General features: G+C 35.1%; 1 protein-coding gene across 1 annotated transcript; it reads left to right on the top strand.

Moving 5' to 3' along the window:
• The first annotated feature begins 4265 nt into the window (after positions 1–4265).
• LOC143575526 (uncharacterized) lies at positions 4266–7676 on the top strand. The gene is made up of 3 exons (XM_077059878.1): positions 4266–5042; positions 6072–7180; positions 7486–7676. The coding sequence occupies exons 1-3, from the start codon at positions 4700–4702 to the stop codon at positions 7570–7572; spliced, it is 1539 nt and encodes a 512-aa protein (XP_076915993.1). The 5' UTR covers positions 4266–4699; the 3' UTR covers positions 7573–7676.
• The last annotated feature ends 9577 nt before the right edge of the window (positions 7677–17253 follow it).

The raw sequence follows: 17253 nt of genomic DNA, 5'->3' as shown, positions 1-17253 counted from the left end.
CCCTATTGATGTGCTATTCAGATATCATAGACGTGACACACGGTCAACATGTTTTCTTTTAATATCATACAAGTTAGTTGTATGATGGAGTGAAAAATGACATGAGTTGTATGAGTCATCCGCGACTCGTATGGTTTGTATAATGATACACACAAAAAAAGACTTGATATAACAATTGACAAGTCATGTTGATTGTATGGCGTTTTCTGTTCTATCATATGGTTTGTATGACTCAATACAACAACTTGTATGATAGTGGGAAAAAAAGGCATACATGTTAAAACAAGTTACAAAAATTTGTTGTATGAATTTGTCTTTATGTAGTCCATATGATATGAAAGACAAATTAGTCTTACACTTTTAAGATGATGTCGATTGCATGACCTAAAATCCAATATCAAAGAGTTTGAGAAGACAGCTCCAATGCCACTAGTTTGAGCTCACTCAAAGCCCGTTTGATATCCTTCCTAGTTTTAAAAGACTATTCATTAGAACTCCATTATCGATCCCCTAAAACACCTATGGATAGGATAAATATATATATATATATATATATATATATATATATATATATATATAATTTTTTTAAAGTCCTAATATCTAGGAATCATCGATCTGTATATATAAAAAAATATAAAAGATAATAGTAGTAACAATATTAGAAAATAATATTTGAATAAAAATAAGCGTGTGGAGAGATTGGATAAGAGTAGTCATGAAAGGTTTTAGTTAATCTGAATTTAAACTTATGTTTCGGGTGATATATAAATTTTGGTATATATAGGCAATTAGTTTGGTTTATGTATAGGGTTATTATATATTTTTGAACTTGTACGTACGCCTTAACATACTCGTTACTCCCCGTACTTCCTTAAACCCATACTTGAATCTGAATCGATCGACTTTCAAAGATGAAGAAGAGAATTGTGATATTATCGATTTTTCTATTAATTTGCGTTATTATTAACGAGGTCGCCGCTGTTAAGGGATTTCGTGGTGGCGGTGTTAGTTTTCGTTCGAGTGGTGGTGGTAGTTCTCGTTCAAGTGGTGGTGGTAGTTCTCGTTCGGGTGGTGGTGGTGGTAGTTTTCGTTCGGGTGGAGGATTTAGTGGTGGTGGTGGCAGTTCTCGTTCGGGTGGTGGTGGTGGTGGTTTTTGTTCGGGTGAAGGAGTTCGTGGAGATGGAGAAGACGACACTGGTGGTGGTGGTGGTTTTCGTTCGGGTGGAGGAGTTCGGGGTTTGGGTGGAGAAGACGAAAGTATTGGTGGTGGCGGTTGGTATTATTTCCCGTGGTTTGCAAGCGGTGGTGGTCAGCGGAACGACGGCGGTGTACACACGGCTTCTCTTCCTTGTACCGTTTTGGGCTGATTCATTGTTCTTGGCTTGGCTTGGCTTAGGAGATATCCCCATGCATGCATGCATGCATGCATGTTGTTTTTTTCAGAAACTTACGTTTGTTTGTTGGCTTTGTATGTACGCTGTCATGTTTTCTTGAATTTCTTGTTTGTTAGGTTTACATATGCAAATTTTTTTTTTAAAGTACTATATGTTATATAGTAATATTATTCTTATAAAGTTGAATGTGTATGTGTGTATGGTTTTATTGATGCTTAGCATAATCGATTTTTAAGTATTGAATAACAAGAATCACAAGAACCATTTCATGATATTAACATAAATTGACATTTTATTAACCGTCTCTCACTACATGTTTGCATGTTATTATCTTCCACCACTATGTAAAAGTGCTAGCTATCGAGCCATTATATATAGTTCTCTACTTAAAATCGGTTATGGTTATATATTAAATACGGTACTTGTACCTAACTACCTGGGGTTTTATCACGTGAGGTGTGTTGGTTAATCTCCCGGTCTCATTATTTTGTTAAAGTTTAGTAAGAATTAGTTAAAACTTTGGTAGTATAGGTCTTAAGCTTTGGTAGTATAGTTTAGTAAGAAAGTTTGTGTAATTATTGTAATTAGTAAACAAAGAACCAATGCCTTGTGTATGTGTTTGTTTCGTCGGCCAGCCACCAAATTAAATTCGTTATCACATAGAAAAAAATGTATATTTATAAATTGTGTCTGTATCCATTGTGCTAATCGATCCAATTTTGACATCAAATTGGTGTTAGAGCGAGTGATAGAAGAACAAGGATTAGTCTTCCCCTTCGACTTTTGATAATCCCCAATTCACATAAAGTTGGGGAATTTCGTAATAAACGTGTGGATACTTTGAGAGTTGTGTAAACTCTATAAGATAAAACTAGACCTGGCACACTCAAATGTCTTTACTCACAAATATTTAACAAGACGTTATGGTTGTGGCATGCTAGACTCGGGCGCATTGGATTTGAGTATATATAGTTGCTTGTTATGAAAAATATGGTCAAAGGTGTGCCACAATTATGTGATGTTTGTCAAGATGAATAACAAAATCAACACTCTTTCGAGATTAAACGCAATTTCAAATAAAGCGACCGCTCGGACTAGTCTACGGTGATCTATGTGAACATATCTCATCAACAACACAAAGAAGTAAAAAATACGTGTTTTTTTATGCATATAGGTGGTCACTCATTATAGAATCGAAATCGAAAGATGAAGCATTGAAATTAAAAGGATAGTAACCGACAACGAGTCAAACTCAAAGGTCTTCATTTAATATAATAATAATAATAATCTATATCTATACTATATATAATACATCGAAGATGGGCAAATTAAGACACCTCATATTAAGGGATTTATAAGTGATATTGTATATAGTACAATCTTAAATGAGGGCAAAAAAGTAATTAAAACAATAAAACTTACTGTTTATTTAATATAGTTACAATATTGGTTTCTCTATTATATTAAAAATTAAAGAGTAGTTACAACAATAACCCTTAATCCATTACTTATATATTACTTTAATTTTCACTTTTAACCCAAATTCCCCAATGATTTATAAACGTTGATAACTTTTTCATACTTAAATATTTTTTCTAAAAAATTACACCATGAAATACACCATGAAAACGAGCATAGTTTTATCTTTAATTTGACTATGACATTGCTATAGTTTTTTTCAGTTAAAAAATATACATTTTATGCAGGTGTGTTTGCGATCTGGTTTTGGTTTTGATGGTTTTAAATTAAACCATGAACCAAACCTTTTGTAACAGCTTTTTGTCGTCGAAAACCAAGACAAAACTTTTGAAAATTGAAAACAACTGACCAAAAATGAAAGAAAAAAAAAATCAACAGTCAAATCAAACTGATGAACGGTTTTATGATTTCAAACCGAACAATAAACACCATAAACTTATTATATGATTACCAAGGTTTGTGTATCCCGTTGCATGGCGCGGGCACACATTTAGTACTGATAGTAATAATAATAATAATAAGGAAAATTGGATTGTAATAATCCCAACTTAATGCTGTTGGCCGATAATAATCCCAACTTTGAAAATAGCTGTCACTGATCCCAACTTTCACACTATTTGTTTTCATTGAACCTCCGTTAAAAAAAACTTAACAACGTTAAGTTTTTTCCAAATTTCAAATTGATTTTTTAGGGCTTTTGATCGGAATGAGAATGTGAATTGATTGATGTAAGACTTAATTTGAAATGGCGCTTCAAACATCTTGATTTTTGTTAATTAAAAGTTTAAACACCGGAATTGAAGCATCCTTTAGTCGTTTGGACCACCATTTGGAGGTAAGTTTTACATTAATCGACTCGTATCCTCATTTCGATCAAAAGCCCTAAAATATAAATTTGAAATTTCGAAAAAACTTAAAGCCGTTTAGTTTTTTTTAACAGTGGTCAAATAAAAACAAATAGGGTGAAAGTTGGGACCAGTGACAGCTATTTTCAAAGTTACGATTATTATCGGCCAAATGCATTAAGTTGAGATTATTAAAATCCAATTTTCCTAATAATAATAATAATATAATAATAATAATAATAATAATAATAATAAGAAGAAGAAGAAGAAGAAGAAGAAGAAGAAAAGAAGCAAGGGCTCAAACAGATCGTCTCCCGCGTTTCAACGCTCTCCGATCTCCGTCGTGTTTGAGGTTATTAATTTTAAATCGTATTATTATTATTAGCCTGTTTGGTATAATTGGGGTTTAATCAGATACGTAGTAATTAAAGCTCGTCTTCCACTCGATTATCCTTTTTATCTTATGCTCTTCAAGAAATTACTTGCTTCTGCTATTTGTTGCATTTTTTAGATGTAGCTTGTTGTTTTTGATTAATGTTTGATAATATGTACTTATTGTCATTTGTTAATCCTGAGTTTTGTTATGCACACCAATTGTTTGATGAAATGCCTAAACCGAAACTCACTTAAACGAATCGACCATATTGTCATGAACTTGTTTTAAACGAGCCAAATCTCAACTAAGGCTTGATTAAATGATGAGTATGCTCTTAACTTTTTATCACTTATCTTTTTTATTATGCTCTATAGTTCGTCGGCATTAACAACAAATTATAAGCTGTCATATTATCTTTCTAGAATCGGTTGCTTGTTCATACAGAATTTCAATCTCACTTTATCAATTATCTCTATGGATTTGTTAATGAATCAGGGTCATACTTTTGTCTTATAAGCTGTGACGTATCTTACGTTTTTTTATCGGTTATGTAACATGTGTTACTTTCATCAATTTACAGGAAAAATTGGCGTACAAGTGACAAAATGGTTAACTTGTATCTTTCTGAACCTGACTGGAACTTTGATGGAGGTGATGAATCTGTTGAACAGAGAATATCTCTCTTGAATGACTTGGAATCCAAGATCCGCTCATTGATTAATTCACAAAGTCGATCAGAGGTACGCCTTTGGCTTTGCAAAGATGTTTCAGGGATAAGTTCTCTATCTCGCAGGCAAAAATGTGAGTTGTTTTCAACTTTACTGAAAACCAGCTCACAAAAGAGGGATCTTGCAGCTCAAATTTTGCAGATGATTTTTGAGAAACAGCCAAAGAAAGCAGGATCTATTCTAGCTAAGAAATGCGACATGCTAGAGGATTTTTTTAGAGGTAAATTGGTTAAATTTCCACATTAATATGACTGTTTATTATAAGCTTAGGTGTTTTTAGATCATTGCCAACTATGATTGATATTCAGCCCGAATCATTAGTTTTATTGCTTCTTGTTTGATAGGATATGAATAATGTTCTTACTGACACTAAATAAGATGCTAGTGAAAAACAAAACTCTATCTGCCTAATATTTTTATATTACTAGTTTTAATCTTAGAATATTACCATGGCCTGTTTTGATTAGGTGAAAATTAGTTACATATATCACCGATTAACCCTAGTAGCATGACTCTTAACATAATCACCGAGTGTTGACACATAAATGTGGCAGAGTGATACGATTAGAGTATTGGTAAATATTTGTGGTAATCGTTGAGGTGGAAAAGGTCAAAGTTTTAAGTGTAATCATAATCTTGTATTCATTAAAGCCACTTATTGTTATACTGGGATGCAGAAATAAAATCTACATAACAGGACCAGATAATTTGGGCGTACCAACAAAGTTATTTGAGGTGAAAAAAATGGGTGTAAGTGTAACAGGTGTTTAAATGAAAATGTCAAATGACTCAAATCCTGGTCAGCTCAAATTGACTCACAACAATTTTGTACAAAGTTTGTAACATTTTCCAAATAACTTATGTCCAAATGATCACAAAAGACATATAATACACAACGTTACTCTTATTTCATAAATAAAATGATTAAAATGTTTGCGCGTTAAAATTACACTTAGGACGACTTTCAAGCTATTCGACTTATTTTACCCCGTTTGCTTCTAAGCTAATTTTTTTAGCCAGTTGACCCATTAGAGTGAAGACAACCAAATTGATCCACTCAACATTAAAAGGGTCGAAATCGACACCTCCAAGAGTTAAAATTTCTACCACTAACTAGGTGTTAGGACTATGCAAATTTTGTAGCTTTTACTTGTCTAATTAATATTTTCCTATTGGTTACGTAAAGGTTATCAACAGAATTTCATTTTAATACTAAACTAATCTATGCCTTTTGTTAATCATAATATAGGAAACACAAGACGTATATTGCTTTGGTTCTCAAGTTTTTCTAGCACTAGTGACATGGAACATAGAAAGGGGGCAAAAGCATTATCCCAATTTGCTTTTGTGAATCGTGACATTTGTTGGGAGGAACTTGAATGGAAAGGAAAACACGGGCAGTCCCCTGCTATGGTTGCAACAAAACCTCATTATTTTCTTGACCTCAATGTTGAACAAACAGTCGAGAATTTTCTTGAAAACGTGTCTGAATTTTGGTCATCTCGTGAGTTTGCTGATACATTAAAAGATGGTGATATCTTGTCTTTAGATATGAAGTTCTTCATAAATATGTTTTTGAGATTAATGTACAAAGAAGATATGGACGAGATTTGGGAAACCGTTAACGAGTTTCTGATGGATGAATCTTTCACATCCTTGTGTTCTCATCTTCTAATTGCACTTAACGAGAGCCAACTCTGTGTTTTTCTGGATTTGCTTAAAAAGTTTCTTGACTTGAATGCCAAACCTAAAGATCCTGGTGACACATGTCACTATTTGGAGGTTATACTTCCCAGATTCAATGGTTTAGATTCTATCGATGGGTTACTTTTGTTGAATACAGTTATCAACCGAGGGCGTCAGCTAGTGCAGCTTTTACAAGAAGATGAACACCGGGAAGAAAAGTCTCAAATCAAGGATATTGTGCAAAAGATTTGCACTTTACTAGAAAACCCTAATTGTTTAGTTCCATTAATTAAACAATGTTCGAAGAAAGAAAGCATAAATATGATAAAATTATTAGGGTTGCAGTCTTGGGCTCTTCATTATTTTATGTCAGAGGGATGTTGGGCTTCTGAAGATTGGGAGTCTCTATTTAACAGTAATGGAATACGTTTTCGCCATGCTGGCAAGCATGAATTGTTGCATGATAAGATGTTAACAGATGAAAGTGACTCAGATTCAAGAAGAAAAAAGAAAAGAAAACATAGAAAGAAAAGAAGAAGGAATTCCACACGCGATGACAGTTATGATGATGATTTTGTGGAGTTTGGTTTTGAATTTAATAAGATGGATTTTCAATCTAAGGGGAGTTGTTGGTTGCTATCTACAGATGGATATTCTACTTCATGGAGCAGTGTAAGTTCATTATTATTAGTGCATAAATAGGCGGGTTGTGTAATGGGCCAAAGTGGGTTAACCCTTAAACGGTTATCACAAAACAGACATTATTAGAATTAGAATAAAAATCTTTGTATAAAAACAAATTTGGGGATCCTGTGAATAGAGTTCGGTCGAGCTTCAACCAATTCGACCCGTTTGAGAAAAAAACAAACAAACCCATGACCATTCATAAGTAAATGGGTTGAATTTCGCTTCTGATTATAAAACAGTAGTTTCTGATATCAGTTTTTAATCTCTTTGTTCACTGTGAAAATTTGCAGGCTGATCTACCAGAACACCTATCAAAGCATTGTTTTTCTACTTGGATGAAGTGGGGTTTTAATAGATGTGGAGATTCAGCTTCATAATATTACATTTATCATGTTGCATTCAAGGTACATAATATTTTTTAATCATATTTAAAAAATGTTTGGGGTATGCCCTTCAATAGTTACCCAGTATGGCCGATAAGCGACCCCGCCTAGGCATGTAAATGTGGTCTCACCTAGGATTTAACATAGCTCAAGCTTGGTTTGTGAGATTTTTCAAGCTCAAACTCAGATAATCTATTATTTAATTCAATTTTTGCAAATATGTAGTTATATTTGTGTATAATTATAATTATATTTTGTGTATATAACATAATATATAGTGTGTTTATATAAATAGTACATTCGTTCAGGCTCGCGATCCTAGTCAAGCTCGGGCTCGTTTAAGCTCGAATCGATTTGAGATTTTAGCGAGACTATATCAATTAGCTCGTTTTCACCTTAGACCCACGGATATTGCCACCTCTAAATATGGAAATAACTCATATTACTTTTCTCATACATTTATCGTTGATGTGGTTTATAATTCTTTAGGGTTTGTTGATGCTGAGGGTTGCTACAAATTGGAAACCTGAAGCTGCCACTACATGCATCCATTGTGATCCTATGAACACCGACACATATACATGGATTCGTTATGCGAGGAGGTCAAAATGTACACCAAGTGGGCAGACGTGAAATTAGAAATTCCCTTTGATCGGATTCCATATTCTTTATGGTATGAAATTGAATTCCTCCAGTCTCCTTTGGATTTGTTTTTATAGATGGAATTTGATATTCGTTGCTGCTGTCTATGGACTATCCAATACCTTTTACTTTTGTACTTTATTTGCAAAAAATGCTCTTTATTGATGTATAAATAAGATGAATACCAAAGCAGAAGCAATATGGTTGATTCATGGCGTGACCGTGACCATTCACTAAACAAAAATCATTCAAACAACTAGGATGTGATCAAAGCGGTGAGCGATAGTTGATCTAGCTCATCTAAAAACTAGGATGGCTATGGGTCGGGTTTAGGTATTCCCAAACGCATACCCGATTATTAGAGCTCGTCCCAAACCCGTCGGGTTTTAATCGGGTAATTATCCATCGGGTATCGGGTTTTCCCATCGGGTTATCGGGTTTTGACAAAATACTTGTCGCATATGTTAAACAAAGAATCGTTTTCACAAATGAGATCTTACCACAAACACCAATCAATCACTTCTAGTTTACTGCTTTCTCTTGAGTAAACAAGAACCAACAACTACCTTGATTGATTCGACTTCAACAACTTGAACACACAAGTTTACTTCAAAACAGAGTAGCAATTCTTCTTGTATGTTGACTTACGAATGAAACAAAAATTATAGTGAAATGAAAAAGACCCAAGGTAATATAGACCCCTCGTATATACTAAATTACTAGCCTATTACAAATCATATACTAAATTTGATACAAACTCAACATAAACTAAGGGTAAGTTATTCTATAAGAAAGATGAGAAAGATTTCTAGTCACACAAAAAAGCCCATAAAAAATAATTAAAAAAATCATAACTCAAAATTTAATAAAAAAACGAAAAAAGTAAATGCACAAAAAATGTTTCCACCGCCTTTCTTGTTCTCATTAAAAAAAACGCAATGCTAAGTGAAAAAAGTCGTGTTTTTTTGTTTATCATTGTGATTTTTGGTCATTGATTGTGTCTTTTTTTCTAGACATTGTGTCTTTTTTCTTTATATTGTGTATACTCAACATTGTGTTATATTTTGTTCGTCATTGTGTAATATTTTGCGATCTATCGTGTTTTTTTAGTTATAATTGTGTATTTTGTTCACTTTCGTCATTTTGTCTTTTCGTCATTTTTTTTTATTTTTTGTTTGTATTTTTTTTTGAACGGGAATGATGGCAGAAACATTTTAGTTTTTAATATATTTTTTTTCACACTCCTCAATTTTTTTTAATTTTTTTATTGTTATTTTTTAATTTATTTTCAAGGGGTTTTTTGTGTGGTCACAAATCCTTCTAACACTCCTCATTTTTGTCTCCTGTATTTTAACTACCCTATAAACTAAATATTTGAATACAAATATAAATATATAAATTCAAATAATAAATGAACACATTATTAGTAGTAGACTCCTTGTAACACCTGCCAAAATAACTGACATAGATAGTGGGTATAAATGTAAGCTATGATATTTTCAGGATAAAATAAAAATATTTAGTATATTCGAAATATTATTACTCAAATATTAGTTGGAGAAATGGTCAGTTGAATTTCAAGATATTTGAGCGAATGCTAAAAGTTTATAAATAACCAGTCTATATAAATATATAAATAATTACAATAAAATATACAATGTTTATAAAATGATGTGCAACCGTCATTTTATGGATATACACATATACATAACTTAAATTCTAATTCAAAAGATAATTACTAGTGATTTATATATCATTATATCTATGTATATAGGAATCCATGTGAAGGGTAGAAGTTAATTATAAGACTACTCGTTATGGGGCTTCAAAGGGTGAGGTGGCGGGCGCCGATGGGTGCGAAACACCACAGTGGGGCGCGATGCTTCCTTGGGCGCCGAGGGAAAGGTGGTTGTGATGCCGGGCGCGGATGAGGTTGGATGGTGGGGCCCTCTCTCTCTATCTCTCAAACACACATACATACATATATATATATATATACATATATATATAAAGGGGCTTCGAAGCCCAGCACCATAGAGGGGCATCTTTTGGGTGGGGCTTCGAAGCCCCCATTGTTCTCGTGGCGCTGACGTGACACCAGGAAAGGGCTTCAAAGCCCCTCACCATAGCGAATAGTCTAAGCTCTTGAATTCAATTAAAATGACACGTTGTGCTGATAGTGTCAATCTTCATCTTTAAAATCCCAATACAAGTCACCACTACTCCATACTCATTGATATAATATAAATATTTTAAGGTGGAACACAAATCAATCAAACATGTATTTAACTGTGGCGGCAAATAAATATTATAATAGGTGTTATTTACATTTTACATATACTCTAGTTTAAAAGTGCCACGTTCCTTCTTCAAATTGCCACGACTATGCTTGATTACACCTATTAATTAATATAATATTAACCGCCTCATTCATTAGTATAAGTATACATCGAGCACTCAACAAAACTGAAAAACAATAACAAAACAAAGAGACCCAATATACAGAGACAAAATCATGTGATAGCGGAGACCAACGAGTATGCTGTTAATGATCCATGCGGCAAATGACTTACCCATTCTAACAAGACTTTTGCACGTGTCCGTTGGCATGTTATATGGTGGGCCCAAGGACAGCCACCGTTTCATATCCTAACTTGTTTTCGTTCACGAGCATCCCGAGCCGTTGTTGTTTCGAGCCCCAACTCTATTTCAACTCCTGACAAGTCGCGCCTCGAAGTACAAGCCATCTAGTTGGAGTCCTGACGCCACTCCGGAGTTCTACCGTTTCATTCCTCAACACCCGACGTATAGTGGAGGTGGTGTCGTTTGTTCTTAAGCTTTATATTGTGAATACCCATTTTAAGGTAGTGGTTCAGCTAAAGTTATTATTTTATTGTTATATCATGGCTTAGACTATAGTCAGAGGTATAGCCTAAACCTTGATTAAATATATAAATACAAAGGATATAGTTAAAATAATGTTTCTTTATAATTAAGAAACATAGAATTTTATATACATGAGTTTATAATTAAAATATTGTTTCTTCATGATTAAGAAACATAAGTTTTTACATACAAGGGATATAGTCAATCTTTCTTTACAATTAAGAAACGTAAATATGAAAGAAGTATAGTCAAAATATTGTTTCTTCATGATTAAGAAACATGAGATATTATATACAAAGGTTATAGACAAATGACGTTTCTTCTTGAAGAAGAAACTCGGTACATGATTGACAAATAAACAGAAAGACTTCAGATCTTATATTATAATCAGTCAAGGTTTAAAGCTATCAAAACCAGACTAAAGGTTTCAAACGAGATCACCACATCATTCAGAACAGATAGTCACAGGTGAATACGTTAAACCTTTTCAGTCAAGATAAACGGATTGTTTAGCTTAAACAAAGACAGTCAAAATTTTTATGAGATTATGTAACATCCCAAATTTCGATTAATAATAATGAATATTGACTTGTTATGATGGAAAAGTTACCTGAGTTAATAAGTTAGTAAAATGGTAAAAGGGAAGAGATGGGTAGGTTAATTAAAAGGAAGTAATCATTGACCAAAAAGGAAAGATGTGCCTTCGGTCCACGGGCTTAAGGGAGTATAAATACCTCTTAAACCCTAATCCTTTCCATTTCTATCCATAATATCCATCTTATTCTCTCTATACCTTAAAAACACACACTTAAGCCATAAAATACCTTCTTTAGCCGCCACCCTCTATCCAAACCATAAACCAATCATAGTAATCGTAGATCTTCGATCATACAAGTGAGCTAACGAGTCCAAGGTCGTGTATCAAGCTAGACGTGACCCTACTAACGTCTAAAGGTACGTTTTAAGCTTAAAGGTTACATTTTTATGAACGTTTTGCCAAGAAACTTGACCCTAGAGTAGATCGGGTATAGATGTTTCATAAAAATACAAACTTGATGATTAAAATGGATAAAATGGACTCTTAGTCATAAACGGTTCATAAAGGAACCCTAGATCTAGCCTAGAACGTTCTAAAGGTATAAAGGTCTAAGCTTTATGCCTAAAACGGGATAGATCTTGAAGCCGCGATAGTAATGAATGTAAAACGGATATGAACGATGTTAATAAGGGGTTAAAGGTCACGATTTGAGCCTTAGAACAAGTAATCTGGGCAAGGCAGAATCTTAAGATGGAAATATGATTTGAACTGGGTGTTCTCGGCCACCTTATGGAGTTCTCGGCCAACCCGAGATCTCGGTTGCAAGGAGTTTTCGGCCAGAATGAGTTCTCGGTCAAAACCCGAGTTCTCGGTCAAACCAAGGTTCTCGGCCAGAACAGGTTCTCGGTCAGAACGGGTTCTCGGCCAGGAACATGGTTCTCTGTTGGGGGTTCTCGGCCATCCAGTTTGGCTTGGGCCTGAGCCCAGATAGTGAACAGTTAGGCCAGGTATCACAATGGACATTTGGGCTAAATCCATAGCTAATATAAAGCAAATTGGCCCATTAATTTAGGCTTAGAAAATAAGCCCAACATAGAAAATAACTTAAAATGTTAATGGAAAATGTGTTAAGACAGTTAACGAAAATAAAATTTTTCCAAGCTGACCTGGCAGCTTAACCCCAGCCAGGGGCTCTGCCCCTTAGACCCCGCTGCCAGGGGCGCTGCCCCCGGACCCCCGTTCGTTGTGAGTTATAATCGATCTAGAAACAAAATATAGATAACGATAGATGATTGATACGTATAATTATTATACAGTTAGCCGTGCACAGTTAAAGAAAAGAATTACGATTAACGGCGAACGCAACGGGATCCAGGTGAGTTTCTAGCCCCATTTCCTTGTCATGTTTTTGGGGTTGTGTGCATACTCGATGTGATTAGTTAATACACTTACCTTAAGTGGTAAGTGTATGCCCTATATGATTTATGTATGAATGAATGCTTGACGATGCATGAACGATCTTCGGATATTGCATGTGCCGCTAAGAGATAGTATAAAGATATGATGTATAGATAATGTATGGACGTATGAAAGTTATAATTATGAATGTATAGAAAGGTACAAAAGGTATAGATAGAATGAGGGAACCGACCCTAATAATGTCGGCGAATGTAGGGAACCGACCCTAATAATGTCGGCGAATGTAGGGAACTGACCTAATAATATCGGCGAAGGTTATAGGACGTAAGGCTTTTTGAGACGTATGTGTATGAAATGAAAGTACTGTAAGGCCCCGTTACCGGTAGCCCTACTTTCGTATTGGATTTACTCATAAACGCAGTTCTAAATATCAGAGTTAATTAAAACATTCGTGGAACATTAAAAACATTTAAACCATTACATTCCCTAACCATAATTCTTGTCGTATCGAGCATTCATAGTTATTTAAAAACAGAACATAGTCTTTTAAAATAAAACATCATAGCAAAATCTTCAGATGCCAGCTTCGTCCAACTCTGCCATGTGTCCTCCTCAAGCTACCTGCCTCATTCTACTCACATGCGTGCATACTAAAAGTCAGCTACGCTGAGTGAGTTCTAGTTAATCACATACTCATACAATACCTTCTTACATTTCATACTTAACCTCTTAACTTTCTTTCATACACACATAAGTGCATACACTTTCATTCTTACCTTCATACTTTCTTTACATACATAATCATACGTTTTAAAGAGCCTTTCACCCTATAACCTCACAGATATTATAAGGGTCTGGTCCCTGACATCACAGATATTATAAGGGTCTGGTCCCTAACATTACAGATATTATTAGGGTCTGGTCCCTAACATCACATATATTATTAGGGTCTGGTCCCTCTTCGTTACCATACAACCATGCCTTTCCTTCGTTTGTTAACCTTATCGCATTCATACATATAAGCAAATACATTATACTTACCTTATACGTAACACTACAACCTGACAGTACGTGCAATATCCGAAGATTGTTCACGTACTAACAAGCAATCATTCATACATTTCACATCATTCATATAAGGCATACACTTATCGCTTAGGATAAGTGTATTAACAAACATATAGAGTATGCACACAGCCCCGAAAACATAACACAGAAGTGGGGCTAGAAACTCACCTGAATCCTGTTACGCTCTCCGTTAATCGTTATTCCCTTCTTGAGCTGTGCACGGCTAACTGTATAATATTTACATGTATCAATTAACTACTACTACTCATGTTGTATTTCTATCTTTATATAACCCACAATGAACGGGGGTCCGGGGGCAGCGCCCCTGGCAGCGAGGTTACCAGTTAGGCGAACTTGTCACCAGGCGAAGTTATCAGTTAGGCCTTAGGCGAAGTTACCAGTTAGGCGAACTTGTCACCAGGCGAAGTTATCAGTTAGGCAAACTTGGCCTTAGGCGAAGTTACCAATTAGGCGAACTTGCTTGCAAGCGAACTTGCTTGCAGGCGAAGTTCGCTTGTATGCGAAGTTGTGCAGCAGTCGCCGCTGTTCATCCTTAATCCCCAAAATCATCATCGTTTTACCAAGAAATCCATGGGTATGGCGTTAACAAGTCCCGCGATCATTCCCATGGCCTTGTTTGGGTAAAATTTAGCCCGGAATGACGTAAAGTTTGGACCTTTATGGTAAAAACGTTCAATACTAATGTTAAGGGTTCATTAATCGAGCCGTTTCCATTTTCGGGTTCATTACACTCGTTTTTATCATCAAGTTTACAACTTTATGTTTCGTTTATACCCGATCTACTCTCGTTCTAAGTTTTAAGACTAAACGTTTATAAAAATGAAATCTTTAGGATCAAAACATACCTTTTATACGTTCGGTGTGGTCGCGGTTTGCTTGGTTATCTCGTATATTGAAGATCTAATAATGGTCGGCTTGATTTTTGGACTCGAATCCGCTCTCTCTCTCTCGGCCGTATGAGGTGTAGTGTATGTGTGTGTTTTTGAGTGTGTAGAGATTTATGAAAGATGGAAATGATAGTTAGGGTTTTAGGATGGTTTAAAGGGATATTTATATCCCTTAAAGCCCATGGACCTAAGGCCCATTACCCTTAATCCATCTTAATTAATCTAAGTCCATGATCCGTTCTTTACTCGGTATTACTTACTTAATAACGCGAAATCATTAAACGTAACTTTCTTTATTTATCATTATAATATTCAGGATGTTACAAGTACATATGTTATTATGAAAGAACGAATGAAAGTACGCAAGTATGTAAGTATGTAAGATAGTAGGAAGGCATGTACCTTCAGGTGCATTGGTAAATATGTGAATGTATCGTATGTTTCCTGGTTAACTAGAACTCACTCAGCGTAGCTGACTTTTAGTATGCACGCAGGCTAATCGACTGAGACAGCTGGCTTGAGAGAGACACATGGCAATATTGAAGAGGCTGGCATCTAAAGACTTGTCGTGTTGTTTTGATACTATGTTTTATGTTATGCTTTTAAGAGACAAGTTATAGATGTTTGTAATGGATGGTTGACAGTTTATATTATTCCGCGAAAGTTTTTAATTAACTCTGATATTTTAGAACTCCGTTTATGAGTAAATCCAACACCAATGTGAGGTACCGATAACGGGGCCTTACAGATTACGTGATCTCTAACAAAAAGATTTAAGGGATTACGTGATCTCTAATTTACAAGATAGAAAATAAAAGCAACTCAGACCGAGCACACATGTGTCTGGATCTAAACATAATTAATCTAGTCTATCAGTCAAGGCTACGTGGCCGCAGACTAGAGATCATAATAAAAGTTCTCAAATGGGCATCAGTTCCCAATGGGCGTTAGTTCCCGGAGAACCGTAATTGTGTGTGTATGACAAGTGGTACAAATCCCAGAAATAAAAGACGTTTTTGCTGAGGGTGTTCCAGAAAACTATCTTGCCAGTCAAAGAAATTCAAAGAAAGATTTTATAAAAATGTTTTTAGAGTCAACGATTCATCAACATATCGCTAACATATCGCTGACTCAGCATTTTTTCCAACATTACAGGAAATAAAGTTAGTACATGTAGCAAGGAGTTAGAGCTATTCAAGAAGATAGACACTCGCAAGGTAGAGATGACTCAGTTTTAAATTATTAAAATATTAAGATTAATATTTAAATAAGTTTTATAAAATCAAAACAATGTTTATAAATCAAACGCTCTAATCTTTATTATCCGAGAAGTTTTCTAATAAATCAAAATGTTTTATTAAATAATAAATTAAGGTTTACAAATAAACTAATGTTTAAAAATATATATTAATATTTTATTATAAACTAAATACTTCCGCTAAATAACCGCAACTCTGATATATTTGTAAAACATATACCAACTATTGGTCACACGCCTAGGCCCTAAGTCGGGGTGTGACACTCCTCAACAGTCTCACGAGACTCGTCCATGTAACACCTTTGGCAAACACAACATCGTCCCACTCTTAGGCTATCCCACATCGACCGTGGACAAGAGAGATCACTGGTTCATAAGTAATGTCCTACCTCTTCAATCACCAACGCGTTTTGGGCAACCAAAAACAAATCCGTGAGCTCTTCGTGGGCAGAGCGGACAATATTGGTGGTGCGAGGGGCCGGATGTTACAGTTGGTATCAAAGCCACTCTTGTGCCGTTCGGGATGTTGGGACACGCCTCATCGAGGACGATGAGTCCAAAGGGGGGTTGTCTGTAACACCCTTGGCAAACACAACATCGTCCCACTCTTAGGCTATCCCACATCGGCCGTGGACAAGAGAGATCACTGGTTCATAAGTAATGTCCTGCCTCTTCAATCAAAGCGCCCAATTTGATATCAGTCACAAACCAGGTATCGGACAAGGTTGAGAGCCATTTGCGACGCGTCATCCGGTTGATGGGTCTTAATTGGTCACCAACAGTCATGACTGGATGATTAGAGGTTTGACTTAGTGAGCATTCTCTTCTATTACATTACTTCAAATTTTTGTTTGAACGTTGTCTTGCATAGGTGCAGCTATTTATTCTCAATTTTTGTGCAAATTTTATTAAGCATAGAACATCAAAATCAGTACTATCAAATTAGTTTTATGGTG

Source organism: Bidens hawaiensis, unplaced genomic scaffold, assembly GCF_021521415.1.
Source record: "Bidens hawaiensis isolate Kalapana, Puna unplaced genomic scaffold, B.hawaiensis_p1.1 tig00027531_1, whole genome shotgun sequence".
In the NCBI taxonomy this organism is placed as follows: domain Eukaryota; kingdom Viridiplantae; phylum Streptophyta; class Magnoliopsida; order Asterales; family Asteraceae; genus Bidens; species Bidens hawaiensis.
The sequence above is the reverse complement of the archived record's forward strand: the minus strand, read 5'-3'. Positions and strand labels throughout refer to the sequence as shown.

Bases quoted from the DNA above. Each gene is read 5' to 3' on its own strand.
- LOC143575526 (XM_077059878.1), top strand. From the start codon at position 4,700: ATGGTTAACTTGTATCTTTCTGAACCTGACTGGAACTTTGATGGAGGT. The intron at 5,043-6,071 runs GTAAATTGGTTA...ATCATAATATAG, and splicing joins GCTAGAGGATTTTTTTAGAG to GAAACACAAGACGTATATTG. The intron at 7,181-7,485 runs GTAAGTTCATTA...GAAAATTTGCAG, and splicing joins ATTCTACTTCATGGAGCAGT to GCTGATCTACCAGAACACCT.